At 40.3% G+C, this 17,352-nt stretch overlaps 1 protein-coding gene across 1 annotated transcript in view; it reads right to left on the bottom strand.

Moving 5' to 3' along the window:
* Positions 1-17,352, bottom strand: part of LOC121689383 — a 36,668-nt gene that overhangs the window by 3,994 nt on the left and 15,322 nt on the right. The window contains exons 12-26 of the mRNA XM_042069130.1: positions 16,193-16,624; positions 15,019-15,450; positions 13,845-14,276; positions 12,671-13,102; positions 11,436-11,879; positions 9,493-9,924; positions 8,262-8,705; positions 6,350-6,781; positions 5,117-5,560; positions 3,174-3,605; positions 2,100-2,525; positions 1,659-1,916; positions 1,284-1,538; positions 276-521; positions 1-50 (exon numbers count right to left, since the gene is read on the bottom strand). The exon at positions 1-50 is cut by the window's left edge and continues 208 nt beyond it. Coding sequence (XP_041925064.1) covers positions 1-50; positions 276-521; positions 1,284-1,538; positions 1,659-1,916; positions 2,100-2,525; positions 3,174-3,605; positions 5,117-5,560; positions 6,350-6,781; positions 8,262-8,705; positions 9,493-9,924; positions 11,436-11,879; positions 12,671-13,102; positions 13,845-14,276; positions 15,019-15,450; positions 16,193-16,624 — 5,591 coding nt within the window. The remainder of the gene's footprint in view (positions 51-275; positions 522-1,283; positions 1,539-1,658; positions 1,917-2,099; positions 2,526-3,173; positions 3,606-5,116; positions 5,561-6,349; positions 6,782-8,261; positions 8,706-9,492; positions 9,925-11,435; positions 11,880-12,670; positions 13,103-13,844; positions 14,277-15,018; positions 15,451-16,192; positions 16,625-17,352) is intronic.

Below are 17,352 nucleotides of genomic sequence, written 5' to 3'. Positions count from 1 at the left end.
GAGTCTGGTAGATCTCTCTGATGATGGACATTATGAATCCTGGAGAGAGCCTAAGAGGTCATAGTCGTTATCCATCACAGGCCAAATGATATACTGTATGTTACATAAGGGCTATATGATGTAAGGACTGTTAGAAGAGATCAGTTAAATTAAGATGTATATTGTATGTATTTATTTACAGCCACACTCCACTAATTATAATTATCATTCAAACAAAACAAACTTCAAAAGTTATGTAGGCGCATGATCATCCAGAGTGTGTGGATTCCTGCTACCTCTTAAACCGTATCCTGTCCAGCAGGGGCAGGAGTTCTCTAGTATTCCTCTCTGTGATCTTGCTCTTCCTTAAGTCCACAGTGACAGGTCCAGAGTAGTGCTGAAGCATGAAGAGAAGCACTTCTGGGGTCAAAGTGCAGTTGGTCAGGTCACCTCCAACCTTATCCAGGAAGGACTGAGTGAGTTCCACTTCCTGTACTTCAGACACCAGCAGAAACAGCTGCTGCATATCTTCCTTATTCAGTCTGGAGAGTCCAAAAGAGGGAAAAGGGACACCAATTATGGATTTTCCATTAACAATATAACATTACTATTAGTTTATAGGGTTCCCACTCTAAGTGAAATGTAAAATTCCATGACCTAGTATATACAGTAATGAAGGGTAGAGTGTACCGATCAAAGACTTCAGAACAGTCATGTACTGTAGCATTCAAGAATCTTTTACTTTTTTACAGTGAGAGATGAAAAATATACAAAGTTGGGCTAACCGCAACTACTCAAGCAAGCAGTAAAGCTAATAACCAGATATACACCAATTCTGAATGGAAATATATTTCTATTAATGTATTTTGTCAAGTAAATTTTAAACTGCTACAACAAAATTCCCCGATATTCCATGACTTTGCCCCCAAAATGATAAAAAATTCCCTGACTTCTCTTGTATGGAATAGACTTTCCAAAATTACATGATATTCCAGAAATTCCACACCTGTGGGAACCCATTTCATATTACTGCCGTCACATTTGTCATTTACATTTGCATTCTGTAATATACAGTAGCAGACACATTCATGTATCAAAATGTATAGGCAAGTTAACCCAGTTAGTTGGGGTCCCAAAACACCATCAAGGCAACTTCCCCATTTCACTACTTACTTAGGTATTACTACCTTGTTGTTGTTAGCACTGCTGACTGCTCACTGCTGATCAGTAATGACTACTGCTTCACAATTAGCGATGGAAAAACATTGTAGAAATTGAATAACTGATTTTATTTATGAATTCACCTGAGCTTCAGAGGGTCCTGATGACAGAGAAAGGTGATGAGAAAGTGACCATCAACCCTGCAAGATGTCAGATCCAGACACCGGACAGTCCAGAGTCTGAGGAGGAGAGCCAGGCCGCTCAGGACCCTGGACAGCACTCTCTGAGAGACACCTGTACTGTTGAGGTCCAGGCTGAGCTCCTCAACAGTAACTGGAGCCAAACCTCTCCCAGTCCTCATTGCTCTGACCAGCCTCATCACCATCTTGCCATTCAACCTGATGAAGTCAACACAGAATAAAACACCAGTTACCAAAGAGAAGACGCCTTATGTACACATGACCACACTGTTGACAGAATTATTCATTGGCTGCAGAGATCACAGAATCTTTTTTTACCTCAATTTATGGTGATTGACTCCTCTGATGAGCAGCCTGACTCCCCTGAGAGAGATGTGCTCAGGTGTCAGGGTGAGGTCCAGTCTGGAGGCTACCCAGCTAAGCACCCGCCCTAAAGATCTGCACTTAGAGCTGTATAGGTCCCCTCCAATCTTGAGATTGAAGTCCAGAAACTTCACCAGAAGAGTCAGTTCTTCTCTAGACCCAACATCAGCACAATCCAGTAGTAGAGACTGGGCATCACAGCCACTATGCAATCTTCAAAATAATAATAAGGTATTAAGTTAGCTCCAAGACAACCGACAAATTCTTCAAAACATTAAATAATAACTAGGACTGATGTTCACTTATTTAAACAACAGAAAAAAAATATTTGTTTAAGTGAGCTGAAATTTCAGCTTCAGATGATGACATTAGGTAAGGAATTATGTCTTCACACACCTGAGCTGTGATATGTAGGGCAGACACTGAAGGAAACTCCTCACTTCACTCTCTTCATCTGACCAGCACCTCAGCTCTACTGGTTTCTTCTGGAGTTTGAGCACTTCTAGGAAGAGTGAGGCCTTTCTCTTTGATAGGTCTATGTACCAGTGTGCTGGAGCTGACTGGTAAACTGGTTTAAATACTGGAAGGAGCCTCCTGCTAGTTTCAGACTCATAGTGCTTTACACGGGAGTACAGTTCCAGCAGCACATCACTCTGCACAGAGCTGTTCTCATAACCAAAAGGGAAAGTGCTGTAGCTGCACACAGAGGACAAGAGCTCACAGAAACTCTTTCCTGTATCTGAAACACACTCAGCTGCTGCACCACCGAGATTCACCAGGAACTTGACTGCTTTGCTTGAATTTGAAGAATATCCACTGAATCTAAAAGACAATGATAAGTCAAGGTCAGGATGATTTTAAATGAGTCATCATCATAAAAAACGTGTTGATATACTTAAATCTTAAAATGTGGAATCATTAAAAATGAAGTAACCTCTAACAGACATTGTTCTACAATTTCAACACAACCATAGCCATTGCCATCATTATCATCATCATCATCATCATCATAACCGTAAAACACTGATATGAAACGTGAAATATATCATTACATTACATGTGTAGATATGACCAGGGGCGCCTGCAGGAATGAATGCTATGGTACGCACACCAACCTACAGACTACTACAACTTCTGTAGTGTGCGTGAGTAGGCCTACTGTATTCTCTCTCCTGCTCAAACAAAAGGTGTGTGCGTGCATATAGTTCTGCATTAAGTTGGTTTTGATAACATGTTTACAAACTTTACAAATTGTAAATACCCTACTGTCATGCAGTTAATGGAATACTGTGCAGAGTTGGGAAGTTATAGTAGGCCAATTTGGTGTGAATACACACACACACAGAGGCAATTCTCTCGTTGCCGAGTAGTCTGATGGTACGCTCAGTGTGTCAGTCGTACATCTGCAGGCATGCCTGGATATGAGAACAATGAGGATGATGTCAGGTAAGGAATTATGTCTTTACACACCTGAGCTGTGATATGTAGGGCAGACACTGAAGGAAACTCCTCACTGTACTCTCTTCATCTGACCAGCCTATGAGATCCACTGGTTTCTTCTGTGTTTGGAGTTTGAGCACTTCTAGGAAGAGTGAGGCCTTTCTCTTTGAGAGGTCTATGGTCCAGTGTGCTGGAGCTGACTGGTAAATTGGCTTAAATACTGGAAGGAGCCTCCTGCTAGTTACAGACTCATAATGCCTCATACAGGAGTACAGTTTCAGCAGCACATCACTCTGCACAGAGCTGTTCTCACGACTAAGAGGGAAAGTGCTGTAGCTGCACACAGAGGATAAGAGCTCAGAGAAACTCTCTCCTGTATCTGAAACACACTCAGCTGCTGCACCACCGAGATTCACCAGGAATTTGACTGTTTTGCTTGAATTTGAAGAATATCCACTGAATCTAAAACACAGTGATACAAGTCAAGAGGTCAGGTGGATTTTATTCATATATGTAAGGCTAACAAATTAAATGAGTTACCACATTAATGCCATCTTGATAGAGATATACAGTATACATCCAAACAAAAGCATAAAACATTACATTCTCATTAAATAAGTCATTATCATCACAATAAAACGTGTGAGCAGTGTTGCAGGACGTCCTGGTGGTGTAGACGTTTGTCCAATATTGGAAAGGAAGAATCAGGCTGTTAAGAAATCGCCACTTAAAGTATGGGATTTGTTAGGTTAAGTTAAGCTATTTGTGTGCACTTTGACGTCAGGGAAATCGCCCAAATGAAACTGATTCAGGTTCTGTCAAAGTCAGGATGATTTTGTTCACACAATTATTATCAAATTAAATGAGTTGCTATATTAATGCCATCTTGATAGAAAAGTATTCATCCACACAAACACAAACAACATTATTTTTATATGAGTCATCATCATAAATAAACATGTTGATATGCTTTAAATCTTAATGTGAAAACATACAAAAAGGAAGTACACCCTAAAATGCATTCTCCTTCCATTTAAACATAACCATAGTCAATGCCTCATTATCGTCGTCATCATAACTATAAAACACTGATCAGAAACATAAAATCTATCATCCCATTATGTAGGTATGATGAGAAAGAGCAATGAGGATGATATCCAGACAGGAATTATGTCTTAACGCACCTGAGCTGTGATACGTAGAAGGCTTTTTTCCTGTAGCGTTCCTGTGCTTGCTGTACCAAGTTTTCAGCTGCCTTTCTAACTCAAGGTGGACGCAAATGCTACAGGAACTGATGCTGTACTGTCCTTTCATTTTGTATCATCTTGATAATCAACTGTAGATGTTGACTTTTGGTGGTGGGGGTGTTATGTCCTGGTATGTTTGTGTTGCTTTGCTCTGTTTTGTCCTGTGTCTGTGTGTGAGCTCTGTTGCAGGACGTGCTGGCGGTTGAGGCGTTAATTGCCAATGTCAATATTGCCGTTGGTGATTGGATGCACTGCTGCATTAAAGGGGCGCTGTTCCCCATCTCAGAAGCTATGCTAAGCTCTGCCTGACTTTGCATGCTGCGCCTTTCCACCTGCCACGCTCCACCCAGCGGCTTTTGCCGTTGTTGCCGGAATCGCCAGAGTGAGAGGCTGGCTGGACCTAGATGTGGGCTTGGACTTTAGGCCTTGTTTTTGGATTAAGTTTCTACTTCGCTACCTTTGTTTATGTTTGTACTTATGATTTCTGAGCTAACACTTCTTTTCTTTTTATCCTTATTTTTATATATCCACTTTTTGTAAATTAACACTTTACCACTTGACTGATATTTCGTTTGTTCGCCTTTTTGGAGATTTTTCAACCTCAACTCTTTTGTTGCGTGTCCAACCCCTAGACTGGCACGTAACAATCATCCCATTAAATATATAGACATGATGAGAAACGGGCAATGAGGATGATATCAGTAAAGGAATTATGTCTTAACACACCTGAGCTCTGATATGTAGGGCAGACACTGAAGGAAACTCCTCACTTCACTCTCTTCATCTGACCAGTCTCTCAGCTCTACTGGTTTCTTCTGTGTTTGGAGTTGCAGCACTTCTAGGAGGAGGGAGGCCTTTCTCTCTGAGAGGTCTATGGACCAGACTGCAGGAGCTGACTGGCAAAATGGCTGAAGTGCTGGAAGGAGACTCCTGCCTATTTCAATCCCAATGCCCCTCACACGTGAATACAGATCCAGCATAAAGTCACAGGAATAACCATAGAGATTACCCTTATCATCAAATGCACAAGACAGGAAGGCACACACAGGAGAATGGAATTCAGACAAACTCTGTCCTGTAGATGAGCAATGCTCAGCTGCTCCAACACAGAGATCCAGTAGGAACATGAACACATCTTCTGCATTGCAATACAGCTTACGATAAAGGACGCTGCAAATGAGAAACAAAGCCAATGAGGCCATGTCAGCAATGTTGATCATACAAACATGTTCACACACAGATGATCTGTGCTATTAGATCATCAGCAGCAGCAGCAGCAATTCTCTCATAAAGAAGAGTATATGCAGGAGATAAGACAACAATGTTGACCACACACACACACACACGTGTGGGTGCCGCTCGCACAAACACACGCACAAACACACACACACACACACACACACACACACACACACACACACACACACACAAGCACACACTAACACGCACACACACACACTTCGTGTGCTATTAAATTTATCAAAACCAACAACATAACAAGCATTGTTGTAATGGTGCATGTGACAATCCAAAAGTAGAGAGTATGCAGAAAATATGATATTCCATTAGTACTAATATGATACACAAAAGATACAGGAATAGTATGGAAAAGATTCTAAACAAAAAAACATGAAAGTGTGCCAGAGAGATATCTAAATTTGTTTAAATTCAAATCCAAAACTACAAAGAAACATATTTTTGTCCCTTTACCGTACATACCACACATGCAAAAACAATGTTTCTGCTATCAGGAAATCATAACTAACGGTATAATCAACATAGTTCTAATAATAGTGTAGAAAAGGCTCCTTGGACTATAGTCGGAATCCTTCCAAACACATAGTGAAAGCATGTGATAACCCAAACCAATCAGGATCCATACAATATTATATTCCATTACATGTATGATAAAGGACAAGATAATATTTTAAATTTGGAATAAAAATACATTTCACACACCTGAGTTGTGATATGTAGGGCAGACAATGAAGGAAACTCCTCACTTCACTCTCTTCATCTGACCAGCCTATGAGGTCCACAGGTTTCTTCTGCGTTTGGAGTTTGAGCACTTCTAGGAAGAGTGAGGTCTTTCTCTTTGAGAGGTCTATGGACCAGAGTGCTGGAACTGACTGGTAAACTAGCTTAAATGCTGGAAGGAGCTTCCTGCTAGTTTCAGACTCATAGAGCTTCACACAGGAGTACAGATCCAGCAGCACATCACTCTGCACAGAGCTGTTCTCATGACCAAAAGGGAAAGTGCTGTAGCTGCACACAGAGGATAAGAGCTCAGAGAAACTCTCTCCTGTATCTGAAACACACTCAGCTGCTGCACCACCGAGATTCACCAGGAATTTGACTGTTTTGCTTGAATTTGAAGAATATCCACTGAATCTAAAACACAGTGATACAAGTCAAGAGGTCAGGTGGATTTTATTCATATATGTAAGGCTAACAAATTAAATGAGTTACCACATTAATGCCATCTTGATAGAGATATACAGTATACATCCAAACAAAAGCATAAAACATTACATTCTCATTAAATAAGTCATTATCATCACAATAAAACGTGTGAGCAGTGTTGCAGGACGTCCTGGTGGTGTAGACGTTTGTCCAATATTGGAAAGGAAGAATCAGGCTGTTAAGAAATCGCCACTTAAAGTATGGGATTTGTTAGGTTAAGTTAAGCTATTTGTGTGCACTTTGACGTCAGGGAAATCGCCCAAATGAAACTGATTCAGGTTCTGTCAAAGTCAGGATGATTTTGTTCACACAATTATTATCAAATTAAATGAGTTACTATATTAATGCCATCTTGATAGAAAAGTATTCATCCACACAAACACAAACAACATTATTTTTATATGAGTCATCATCATAAATAAACATGTTGATATGCTTTAAATCTTAATGTGAAAACATACAAAAAGGAAGTACACCCTAAAATGCATTCTCCTTCCATTTAAACATAACCATAGTCAATGCCTCATTATCGTCGTCATCATAACTATAAAACACTGATCAGAAACATAAAATCTATCATCCCATTATGTAGGTATGATGAGAAAGAGCAATGAGGATGATATCCAGACAGGAATTATGTCTTAACGCACCTGAGCTGTGATACGTAGAAGGCTTTTTTCCTGTAGCGTTCCTGTGCTTGCTGTACCAAGTTTTCAGCTGCCTTTCTAACTCAAGGTGGACGCAAATGCTACAGGAACTGATGCTGTACTGTCCTTTCATTTTGTATCATCTTGATAATCAACTGTAGATGTTGACTTTTGGTGGTGGGGGTGTTATGTCCTGGTATGTTTGTGTTGCTTTGCTCTGTTTTGTCCTGTGTCTGTGTGTGAGCTCTGTTGCAGGACGTGCTGGCGGTTGAGGCGTTAATTGCCAATGTCAATATTGCCGTTGGTGATTGGATGCACTGCTGCATTAAAGGGGCGCTGTTCCCCATCTCAGAAGCTATGCTAAGCTCTGCCTGACTTTGCATGCTGCGCCTTTCCACCTGCCACGCTCCACCCAGAGTGAGAGGCTGGCTGGACCTAGATGTGGGCTTGGACTTTAGGCCTTGTTTTTGGATTAAGTTTCTACTTCGCTACCTTTGTTTATGTTTGTACTTATGATTTCTGAGCTAACACTTCTTTTCTTTTTATCCTTATTTTTATATATCCACTTTTTGTAAATTAACACTTTACCACTTGACTGATATTTCGTTTGTTCGCCTTTTTGGAGATTTTTCAACCTCAACTCTTTTGTTGCGTGTCCAACCCCTAGACTGGCACGTAACAATCATCCCATTAAATATATAGACATGATGAGAAACGGGCAATGAGGATGATATCAGTAAAGGAATTATGTCTTAACACACCTGAGCTCTGATATGTAGGGCAGACACTGAAGGAAACTCCTCACTTCACTCTCTTCATCTGACCAGTCTCTCAGCTCTACTGGTTTCTTCTGTGTTTGGAGTTGCAGCACTTCTAGGAGGAGGGAGGCCTTTCTCTCTGAGAGGTCTATGGACCAGACTGCAGGAGCTGACTGGTAAAATGGCTGAAGTGCTGGAAGGAGACTCCTGCCTATTTCAATCCCAATGCCCCTCACACGTGAATACAGATCCAGCATAAAGTCACAGGAATAACCATAGAGATTACCCTTATCATCAAATGCACAAGACAGGAAGGCACACACAGGAGAATGGAATTCAGACAAACTCTGTCCTGTAGATGAGCAATGCTCAGCTGCTCCAACACAGAGATCCAGTAGGAACCTGAACACATCTTCTGCATTGCAATACAGCTTACGATAAAGGAAGCTGCAAATGAGAAACAAAGCCAATGAGGCCATGTCAGCAATGTTGATCATACAAACATGTTCACACACAGATGATCTGTGCTATTAGATCATCAGCAGCAGCAGCAGCAATTCTCTCATAAAGAAGAGTATATGCAGGAGATAAGACAACAATGTTGACCACACACACACACACACGTGTGGGTGCCGCTCGCACAAACACACGCACAAACACACACACACACACACACACACACACACACACACACACACACACACAAGCACACACTAACACGCACACACACACACTTCGTGTGCTATTAAATTTATCAAAACCAACAACATAACAAGCATTGTTGTAATGGTGCATGTGACAATCCAAAAGTAGAGAGTATGCAGAAAATATGATATTCCATTAGTACTAATATGATACACAAAAGATACAGGAATAGTATGGAAAAGATTCTAAACAAAAAAACATGAAAGTGTGCCAGAGAGATATCTAAATTTGTTTAAATTCAAATCCAAAACTACAAAGAAACATATTTTTGTCCCTTTACCGTACATACCACACATGCAAAAACAATGTTTCTGCTATCAGGAAATCATAACTAACGGTATAATCAACATAGTTCTAATAATAGTGTAGAAAAGGCTCCTTGGACTATAGTCGGAATCCTTCCAAACACATAGTGAAAGCATGTGATAACCCAAACCAATCAGGATCCATACAATATTATATTCCATTACATGTATGATAAAGGACAAGATAATATTTTAAATTTGGAATAAAAATACATTTCACACACCTGAGTTGTGATATGTAGGGCAGACAATGAAGGAAACTCCTCACTTCACTCTCTTCATCTGACCAGCCTATGAGGTCCACAGGTTTCTTCTGCGTTTGGAGTTTGAGCACTTCTAGGAAGAGTGAGGTCTTTCTCTTTGAGAGGTCTATGGACCAGAGTGCTGGAACTGACTGGTAAACTAGCTTAAATGCTGGAAGGAGCTTCCTGCTAGTTTCAGACTCATAGAGCTTCACACAGGAGTACAGATCCAGCAGCACATCACTCTGCACAGAGCTGTTCTCATGACCAAAAGGGAAAGTGCTGTAGCTGCACACAGAGGATAAGAGCTCAGAGAAACTCTCTCCTGTATCTGAAACACACTCAGCTGCTGCACCACCGAGATTCACCAGGAATTTGACTGTTTTGCTTGAATTTGAAGAATATCCACTGAATCTAAAACACAGTGATACAAGTCAAGAGGTCAGGTGGATTTTATTCATATATGTAAGGCTAACAAATTAAATGAGTTACCACATTAATGCCATCTTGATAGAGATATACAGTATACATCCAAACAAAAGCATAAAACATTACATTCTCATTAAATAAGTCATTATCATCACAATAAAACGTGTGAGCAGTGTTGCAGGACGTCCTGGTGGTGTAGACGTTTGTCCAATATTGGAAAGGAAGAATCAGGCTGTTAAGAAATCGCCACTTAAAGTATGGGATTTGTTAGGTTAAGTTAAGCTATTTGTGTGCACTTTGACGTCAGGGAAATCGCCCAAATGAAACTGATTCAGGTTCTGTCAAAGTCAGGATGATTTTGTTCACACAATTATTATCAAATTAAATGAGTTACTATATTAATGCCATCTTGATAGAAAAGTATTCATCCACACAAACACAAACAACATTATTTTTATATGAGTCATCATCATAAATAAACATGTTGATATGCTTTAAATCTTAATGTGAAAACATACAAAAAGGAAGTACACCCTAAAATGCATTCTCCTTCCATTTAAACATAACCATAGTCAATGCCTCATTATCGTCGTCATCATAACTATAAAACACTGATCAGAAACATAAAATCTATCATCCCATTATGTAGGTATGATGAGAAAGAGCAATGAGGATGATATCCAGACAGGAATTATGTCTTAACGCACCTGAGCTGTGATACGTAGAAGGCTTTTTTCCTGTAGCGTTCCTGTGCTTGCTGTACCAAGTTTTCAGCTGCCTTTCTAACTCAAGGTGGACGCAAATGCTACAGGAACTGATGCTGTACTGTCCTTTCATTTTGTATCATCTTGATAATCAACTGTAGATGTTGACTTTTGGTGGTGGGGGTGTTATGTCCTGGTATGTTTGTGTTGCTTTGCTCTGTTTTGTCCTGTGTCTGTGTGTGAGCTCTGTTGCAGGACGTGCTGGCGGTTGAGGCGTTAATTGCCAATGTCAATATTGCCGTTGGTGATTGGATGCACTGCTGCATTAAAGGGGCGCTGTTCCCCATCTCAGAAGCTATGCTAAGCTCTGCCTGACTTTGCATGCTGCGCCTTTCCACCTGCCACGCTCCACCCAGCGGCTTTTGCCGTTGTTGCCGGAATCGCCAGAGTGAGAGGCTGGCTGGACCTAGATGTGGGCTTGGACTTTAGGCCTTGTTTTTGGATTAAGTTTCTACTTCGCTACCTTTGTTTATGTTTGTACTTATGATTTCTGAGCTAACACTTCTTTTCTTTTTATCCTTATTTTTATATATCCACTTTTTGTAAATTAACACTTTACCACTTGACTGATATTTCGTTTGTTCGCCTTTTTGGAGATTTTTCAACCTCAACTCTTTTGTTGCGTGTCCAACCCCTAGACTGGCACGTAACAATCATCCCATTAAATATATAGACATGATGAGAAACGGGCAATGAGGATGATATCAGTAAAGGAATTATGTCTTAACACACCTGAGCTCTGATATGTAGGGCAGACACTGAAGGAAACTCCTCACTTCACTCTCTTCATCTGACCAGTCTCTCAGCTCTACTGGTTTCTTCTGTGTTTGGAGTTGCAGCACTTCTAGGAGGAGGGAGGCCTTTCTCTCTGAGAGGTCTATGGACCAGACTGCAGGAGCTGACTGGTAAAATGGCTGAAGTGCTGGAAGGAGACTCCTGCCTATTTCAATCCCAATGCCCCTCACACGTGAATACAGATCCAGCATAAAGTCACAGGAATAACCATAGAGATTACCCTTATCATCAAATGCACAAGACAGGAAGGCACACACAGGAGAATGGAATTCAGACAAACTCTGTCCTGTAGATGAGCAATGCTCAGCTGCTCCAACACAGAGATCCAGTAGGAACCTGAACACATCTTCTGCATTGCAATACAGCTTACGATAAAGGAAGCTGCAAATGAGAAACAAAGCCAATGAGGCCATGTCAGCAATGTTGATCATACAAACATGTTCACACACAGATGATCTGTGCTATTAGATCATCAGCAGCAGCAGCAGCAATTCTCTCATAAAGAAGAGTATATGCAGGAGATAAGACAACAATGTTGACCACACACACACACACACGTGTGGGTGCCGCTCGCACAAACACACGCACAAACACACACACACACACACACACACACACACACACACACACACACACACACACAAGCACACACTAACACGCACACACACACACTTCGTGTGCTATTAAATTTATCAAAACCAACAACATAACAAGCATTGTTGTAATGGTGCATGTGACAATCCAAAAGTAGAGAGTATGCAGAAAATATGATATTCCATTAGTACTAATATGATACACAAAAGATACAGGAATAGTATGGAAAATATTCTAAACAAAAAAACATGAAAGTGTGCCAGAGAGATATCTAAATTTGTTTAAATTCAAATCCAAAACTACAAAGAAACATATTTTTGTCCCTTTACCGTACATACCACACATGCAAAAACAATGTTTCTGCTATCAGGAAATCATAACTAACGGTATAATCAACATAGTTCTAATAATAGTGTAGAAAAGGCTCCTTGGACTATAGTCGGAATCCTTCCAAACACATAGTGAAAGCATGTGATAACCCAAACCAATCAGGATCCATACAATATTATATTCCATTACATGTATGATAAAGGACAAGATAATATTTTAAATTTGGAATAAAAATACATTTCACACACCTGAGTTGTGATATGTAGGGCAGACAATGAAGGAAACTCCTCACTTCACTCTCTTCATCTGACCAGCCTATGAGGTCCACAGGTTTCTTCTGCGTTTGGAGTTTGAGCACTTCTAGGAAGAGTGAGGTCTTTCTCTTTGAGAGGTCTATGGACCAGAGTGCTGGAACTGACTGGTAAACTAGCTTAAATGCTGGAAGGAGCTTCCTGCTAGTTTCAGACTCATAGAGCTTCACACAGGAGTACAGATCCAGCAGCACATCACTCTGCACAGAGCTGTTCTCATGACCAAAAGGGAAAGTGCTGTAGCTGCACACAGAGGATAAGAGCTCAGAGAAACTCTCTCCTGTATCTGAAACACACCCAGCTGCTGCACCACCGAGATTCACCAGGAACTTGACTGCTTTGCTTGAATTTGAAGAATATCTACTGAATCTAAAAGACAGTGATACAATTCAAGAGGTCAGGTGGATTTTATTCATACTGTATATGTAAGGCTAACAAATTAAACGAGTTACCACATTAATGCCATCTTCTTGATAGAGATATATCCACACAAAAGCATACAAAATTACATTTTAATGTTGACCACACACACACACGCACGCGTGAGCGCCGCTCGCGCACACACACACACACGCGCACGCGCACGCGCACGCACGCACGCACACACGCACGCACACTTCGTGTGCTATTAAATTTATCAAAACCAACAACATAACAAGCATTGTTGTAATGGTGCATGTGACAATCAAAAAGTAGAGAGTATGCAGAAAATATGATATTCCATTAGTTCTAATATGATACACAAAAGATACAGGAATAGTATAGAAAAGATTCTAAACAAAAGAACAGGAAAGTGTGCCAGAGAGCAATTTGTTTAAATTCAAATCCAAAACTACAAAGAAATATATTTTTGTCCCTTTACCGTACATACCACACATACAAAAACAATGTTTCTGCTATCAGGAAATCATAACTAACGGTATAATCAACATAGTTCTAATAATAGTGTAGAAAAGGCTCCTTGGACTATAGTCGGAATCCTTCCAAACACATAGTGAAAGCATGTGATAACCCAAACCAATCAGGATCCATACAATATTATATTCCATTACATGTATGATAAAAGACAAGATAATATTTTAAATTTGGAATAAAAATACATTTCACACACCTGAGTTGGGATATGTGGGGCAGACACTGAAGGAAACTCCTCACTTCACTCTCTTCATCTGACCAGCCTATGAGCTCCACTGGTTTCTTCTGTGTTTGGAGTTTGAGCACTTCTAGGAAGAGTGAGGCCTTTCTCTTTGAGAGGTCTATGGACCAGAGTGCTGGAACTGACTGGTAAACCGGCTTAAATGCTGGAAGGAGCCTCCTGCTAGTTTCAGACTCATAGAGCTTCACACAGGAGTACAGATCCAGCAGCACATCACTCTGCACAGAGCTGTTCTTATAACCAAAAGGGAAAGTGCTGTAGCTGCACACAGAGGACAAGAGCTCAGAGAAACTCTCTCCTGTATCTGAAACACACCCAGCTGCTGCACCACCGAGATTCACCAGGAACTTGACTGCTTTGCTTGAATTTGAAGAATATCTACTGAATCTAAAAGACAGTGATACAATTCAAGAGGTCAGGTGGATTTTATTCATACTGTATATGTAAGGCTAACAAATTAAACGAGTTACCACATTAATGCCATCTTCTTGATAGAGATATATCCACACAAAAGCATACAAAATTACATTTTAATGTTGACCACACACACACACGCACGCGTGAGCGCCGCTCGCGCACACACACACACACGCGCACGCGCACGCGCACGCACGCACGCACACACGCACGCACACTTCGTGTGCTATTAAATTTATCAAAACCAACAACATAACAAGCATTGTTGTAATGGTGCATGTGACAATCAAAAAGTAGAGAGTATGCAGAAAATATGATATTCCATTAGTTCTAATATGATACACAAAAGATACAGGAATAGTATAGAAAAGATTCTAAACAAAAGAACAGGAAAGTGTGCCAGAGAGCAATTTGTTTAAATTCAAATCCAAAACTACAAAGAAATATATTTTTGTCCCTTTACCGTACATACCACACATACAAAAACAATGTTTCTGCTATCAGGAAATCATAACTAACGGTATAATCAACATAGTTCTAATAATAGTGTAGAAAAGGCTCCTTGGACTATAGTCGGAATCCTTCCAAACACATAGTGAAAGCATGTGATAACCCAAACCAATCAGGATCCATACAATATTATATTCCATTACATGTATGATAAAAGACAAGATAATATTTTAAATTTGGAATAAAAATACATTTCACACACCTGAGTTGGGATATGTGGGGCAGACACTGAAGGAAACTCCTCACTTCACTCTCTTCATCTGACCAGCCTATGAGCTCCACTGGTTTCTTCTGTGTTTGGAGTTTGAGCACTTCTAGGAAGAGTGAGGCCTTTCTCTTTGAGAGGTCTATGGACCAGAGTGCTGGAACTGACTGGTAAACCGGCTTAAATGCTGGAAGGAGCCTCCTGCTAGTTTCAGACTCATAGAGCTTCACACAGGAGTACAGATCCAGCAGCACATCACTCTGCACAGAGCTGTTCTTATAACCAAAAGGGAAAGTGCTGTAGCTGCACACAGAGGACAAGAGCTCAGAGAAACTCTCTCCTGTATCTGAAACACACCCAGCTGCTGCACCACCGAGATTCACCAGGAACTTGACTGCTTTGCTTGAATTTGAAGAATATCCACTGAATCTAAAAGACAGTGATACAATTCAAGAGGTCAGGTGGATTTTATTCATACTGTATATGTAAGGCTAACAAATTAAACGAGTTACCACATTAATGCCATCTTCTTGATAGAGATATATCCACACAAAAGCATACAAAATTACATTTTAATGTTGACCACACACACACACGCACGCGTGAGCGCCGCTCGCGCACACACACACACACGCGCACGCGCACGCGCACGCACGCACGCACACACGCACGCACACTTCGTGTGCTATTAAATTTATCAAAACCAACAACATAACAAGCATTGTTGTAATGGTGCATGTGACAATCAAAAAGTAGAGAGTATGCAGAAAATATGATATTCCATTAGTTCTAATATGATACACAAAAGATACAGGAATAGTATAGAAAAGATTCTAAACAAAAGAACAGGAAAGTGTGCCAGAGAGCAATTTGTTTAAATTCAAATCCAAAACTACAAAGAAATATATTTTTGTCCCTTTACCGTACATACCACACATACAAAAACAATGTTTCTGCTATCAGGAAATCATAACTAACGGTATAATCAACATAGTTCTAATAATAGTGTAGAAAAGGCTCCTTGGACTATAGTCGGAATCCTTCCAAACACATAGTGAAAGCATGTGATAACCCAAACCAATCAGGATCCATACAATATTATATTCCATTACATGTATGATAAAAGACAAGATAATATTTTAAATTTGGAATAAAAATACATTTCACACACCTGAGTTGGGATATGTGGGGCAGACACTGAAGGAAACTCCTCACTTCACTCTCTTCATCTGACCAGCCTATGAGCTCCACTGGTTTCTTCTGTGTTTGGAGTTTGAGCACTTCTAGGAAGAGTGAGGCCTTTCTCTTTGAGAGGTCTATGGACCAGAGTGCTGGAACTGACTGGTAAACCGGCTTAAATGCTGGAAGGAGCCTCCTGCTAGTTTCAGACTCATAGAGCTTCACACAGGAGTACAGATCCAGCAGCACATCACTCTGCACAGAGCTGTTCTTATAACCAAAAGGGAAAGTGCTGTAGCTGCACACAGAGGACAAGAGCTCAGAGAAACTCTCTCCTGTATCTGAAACACACCCAGCTGCTGCACCACCGAGATTCACCAGGAACTTGACTGCTTTGCTTGAATTTGAAGAATATCTACTGAATCTAAAAGACAGTGATACAATTCAAGAGGTCAGGTGGATTTTATTCATACTGTATATGTAAGGCTAACAAATTAAACGAGTTACCACATTAATGCCATCTTCATGATAGAGATATATCCACACAAAAGCATACAAAATTACATTTTAATGTTGACCACACACACACACGCACGCGTGAGCGCCGCTCGCGCACACACACACACACGCGCACGCGCACGCGCACGCACGCACGCACACACGCACGCACACTTCGTGTGCTATTAAATTTATCAAAACCAACAACATAACAAGCATTGTTGTAATGGTGCATGTGACAATCAAAAAGTAGAGAGTATGCAGAAAATATGATATTCCATTAGTTCTAATATGATACACAAAAGATACAGGAATAGTATAGAAAAGATTCTAAACAAAAGAACAGGAAAGTGTGCCAGAGAGCAATTTGTTTAAATTCAAATCCAAAACTACAAAGAAATATATTTTTGTCCCTTTACCGTACATACCACACATACAAAAACAATGTTTCTGCTATCAGGAAATCATAACTAACGGTATAATCAACATAGTTCTAATAATAGTGTAGAAAAGGCTCCTTGGACTATAGTCGGAATCCTTCCAAACACATAGTGAAAGCATGTGATAACCCAAACCAATCAGGATCCATACAATATTATATTCCATTACATGTATGATAAAAGACAAGATAATATTTTAAATTTGGAATAAAAA

The sequence above is a fragment of the Alosa sapidissima genome, chromosome 18 (assembly GCF_018492685.1).
Source record: "Alosa sapidissima isolate fAloSap1 chromosome 18, fAloSap1.pri, whole genome shotgun sequence".
NCBI classification, from domain to species: Eukaryota; Metazoa; Chordata; class Actinopteri; order Clupeiformes; family Clupeidae; genus Alosa; species Alosa sapidissima.
Note: the sequence above shows the minus strand (reverse complement) of the source record. Positions and strands in the feature narration are given on the sequence as shown.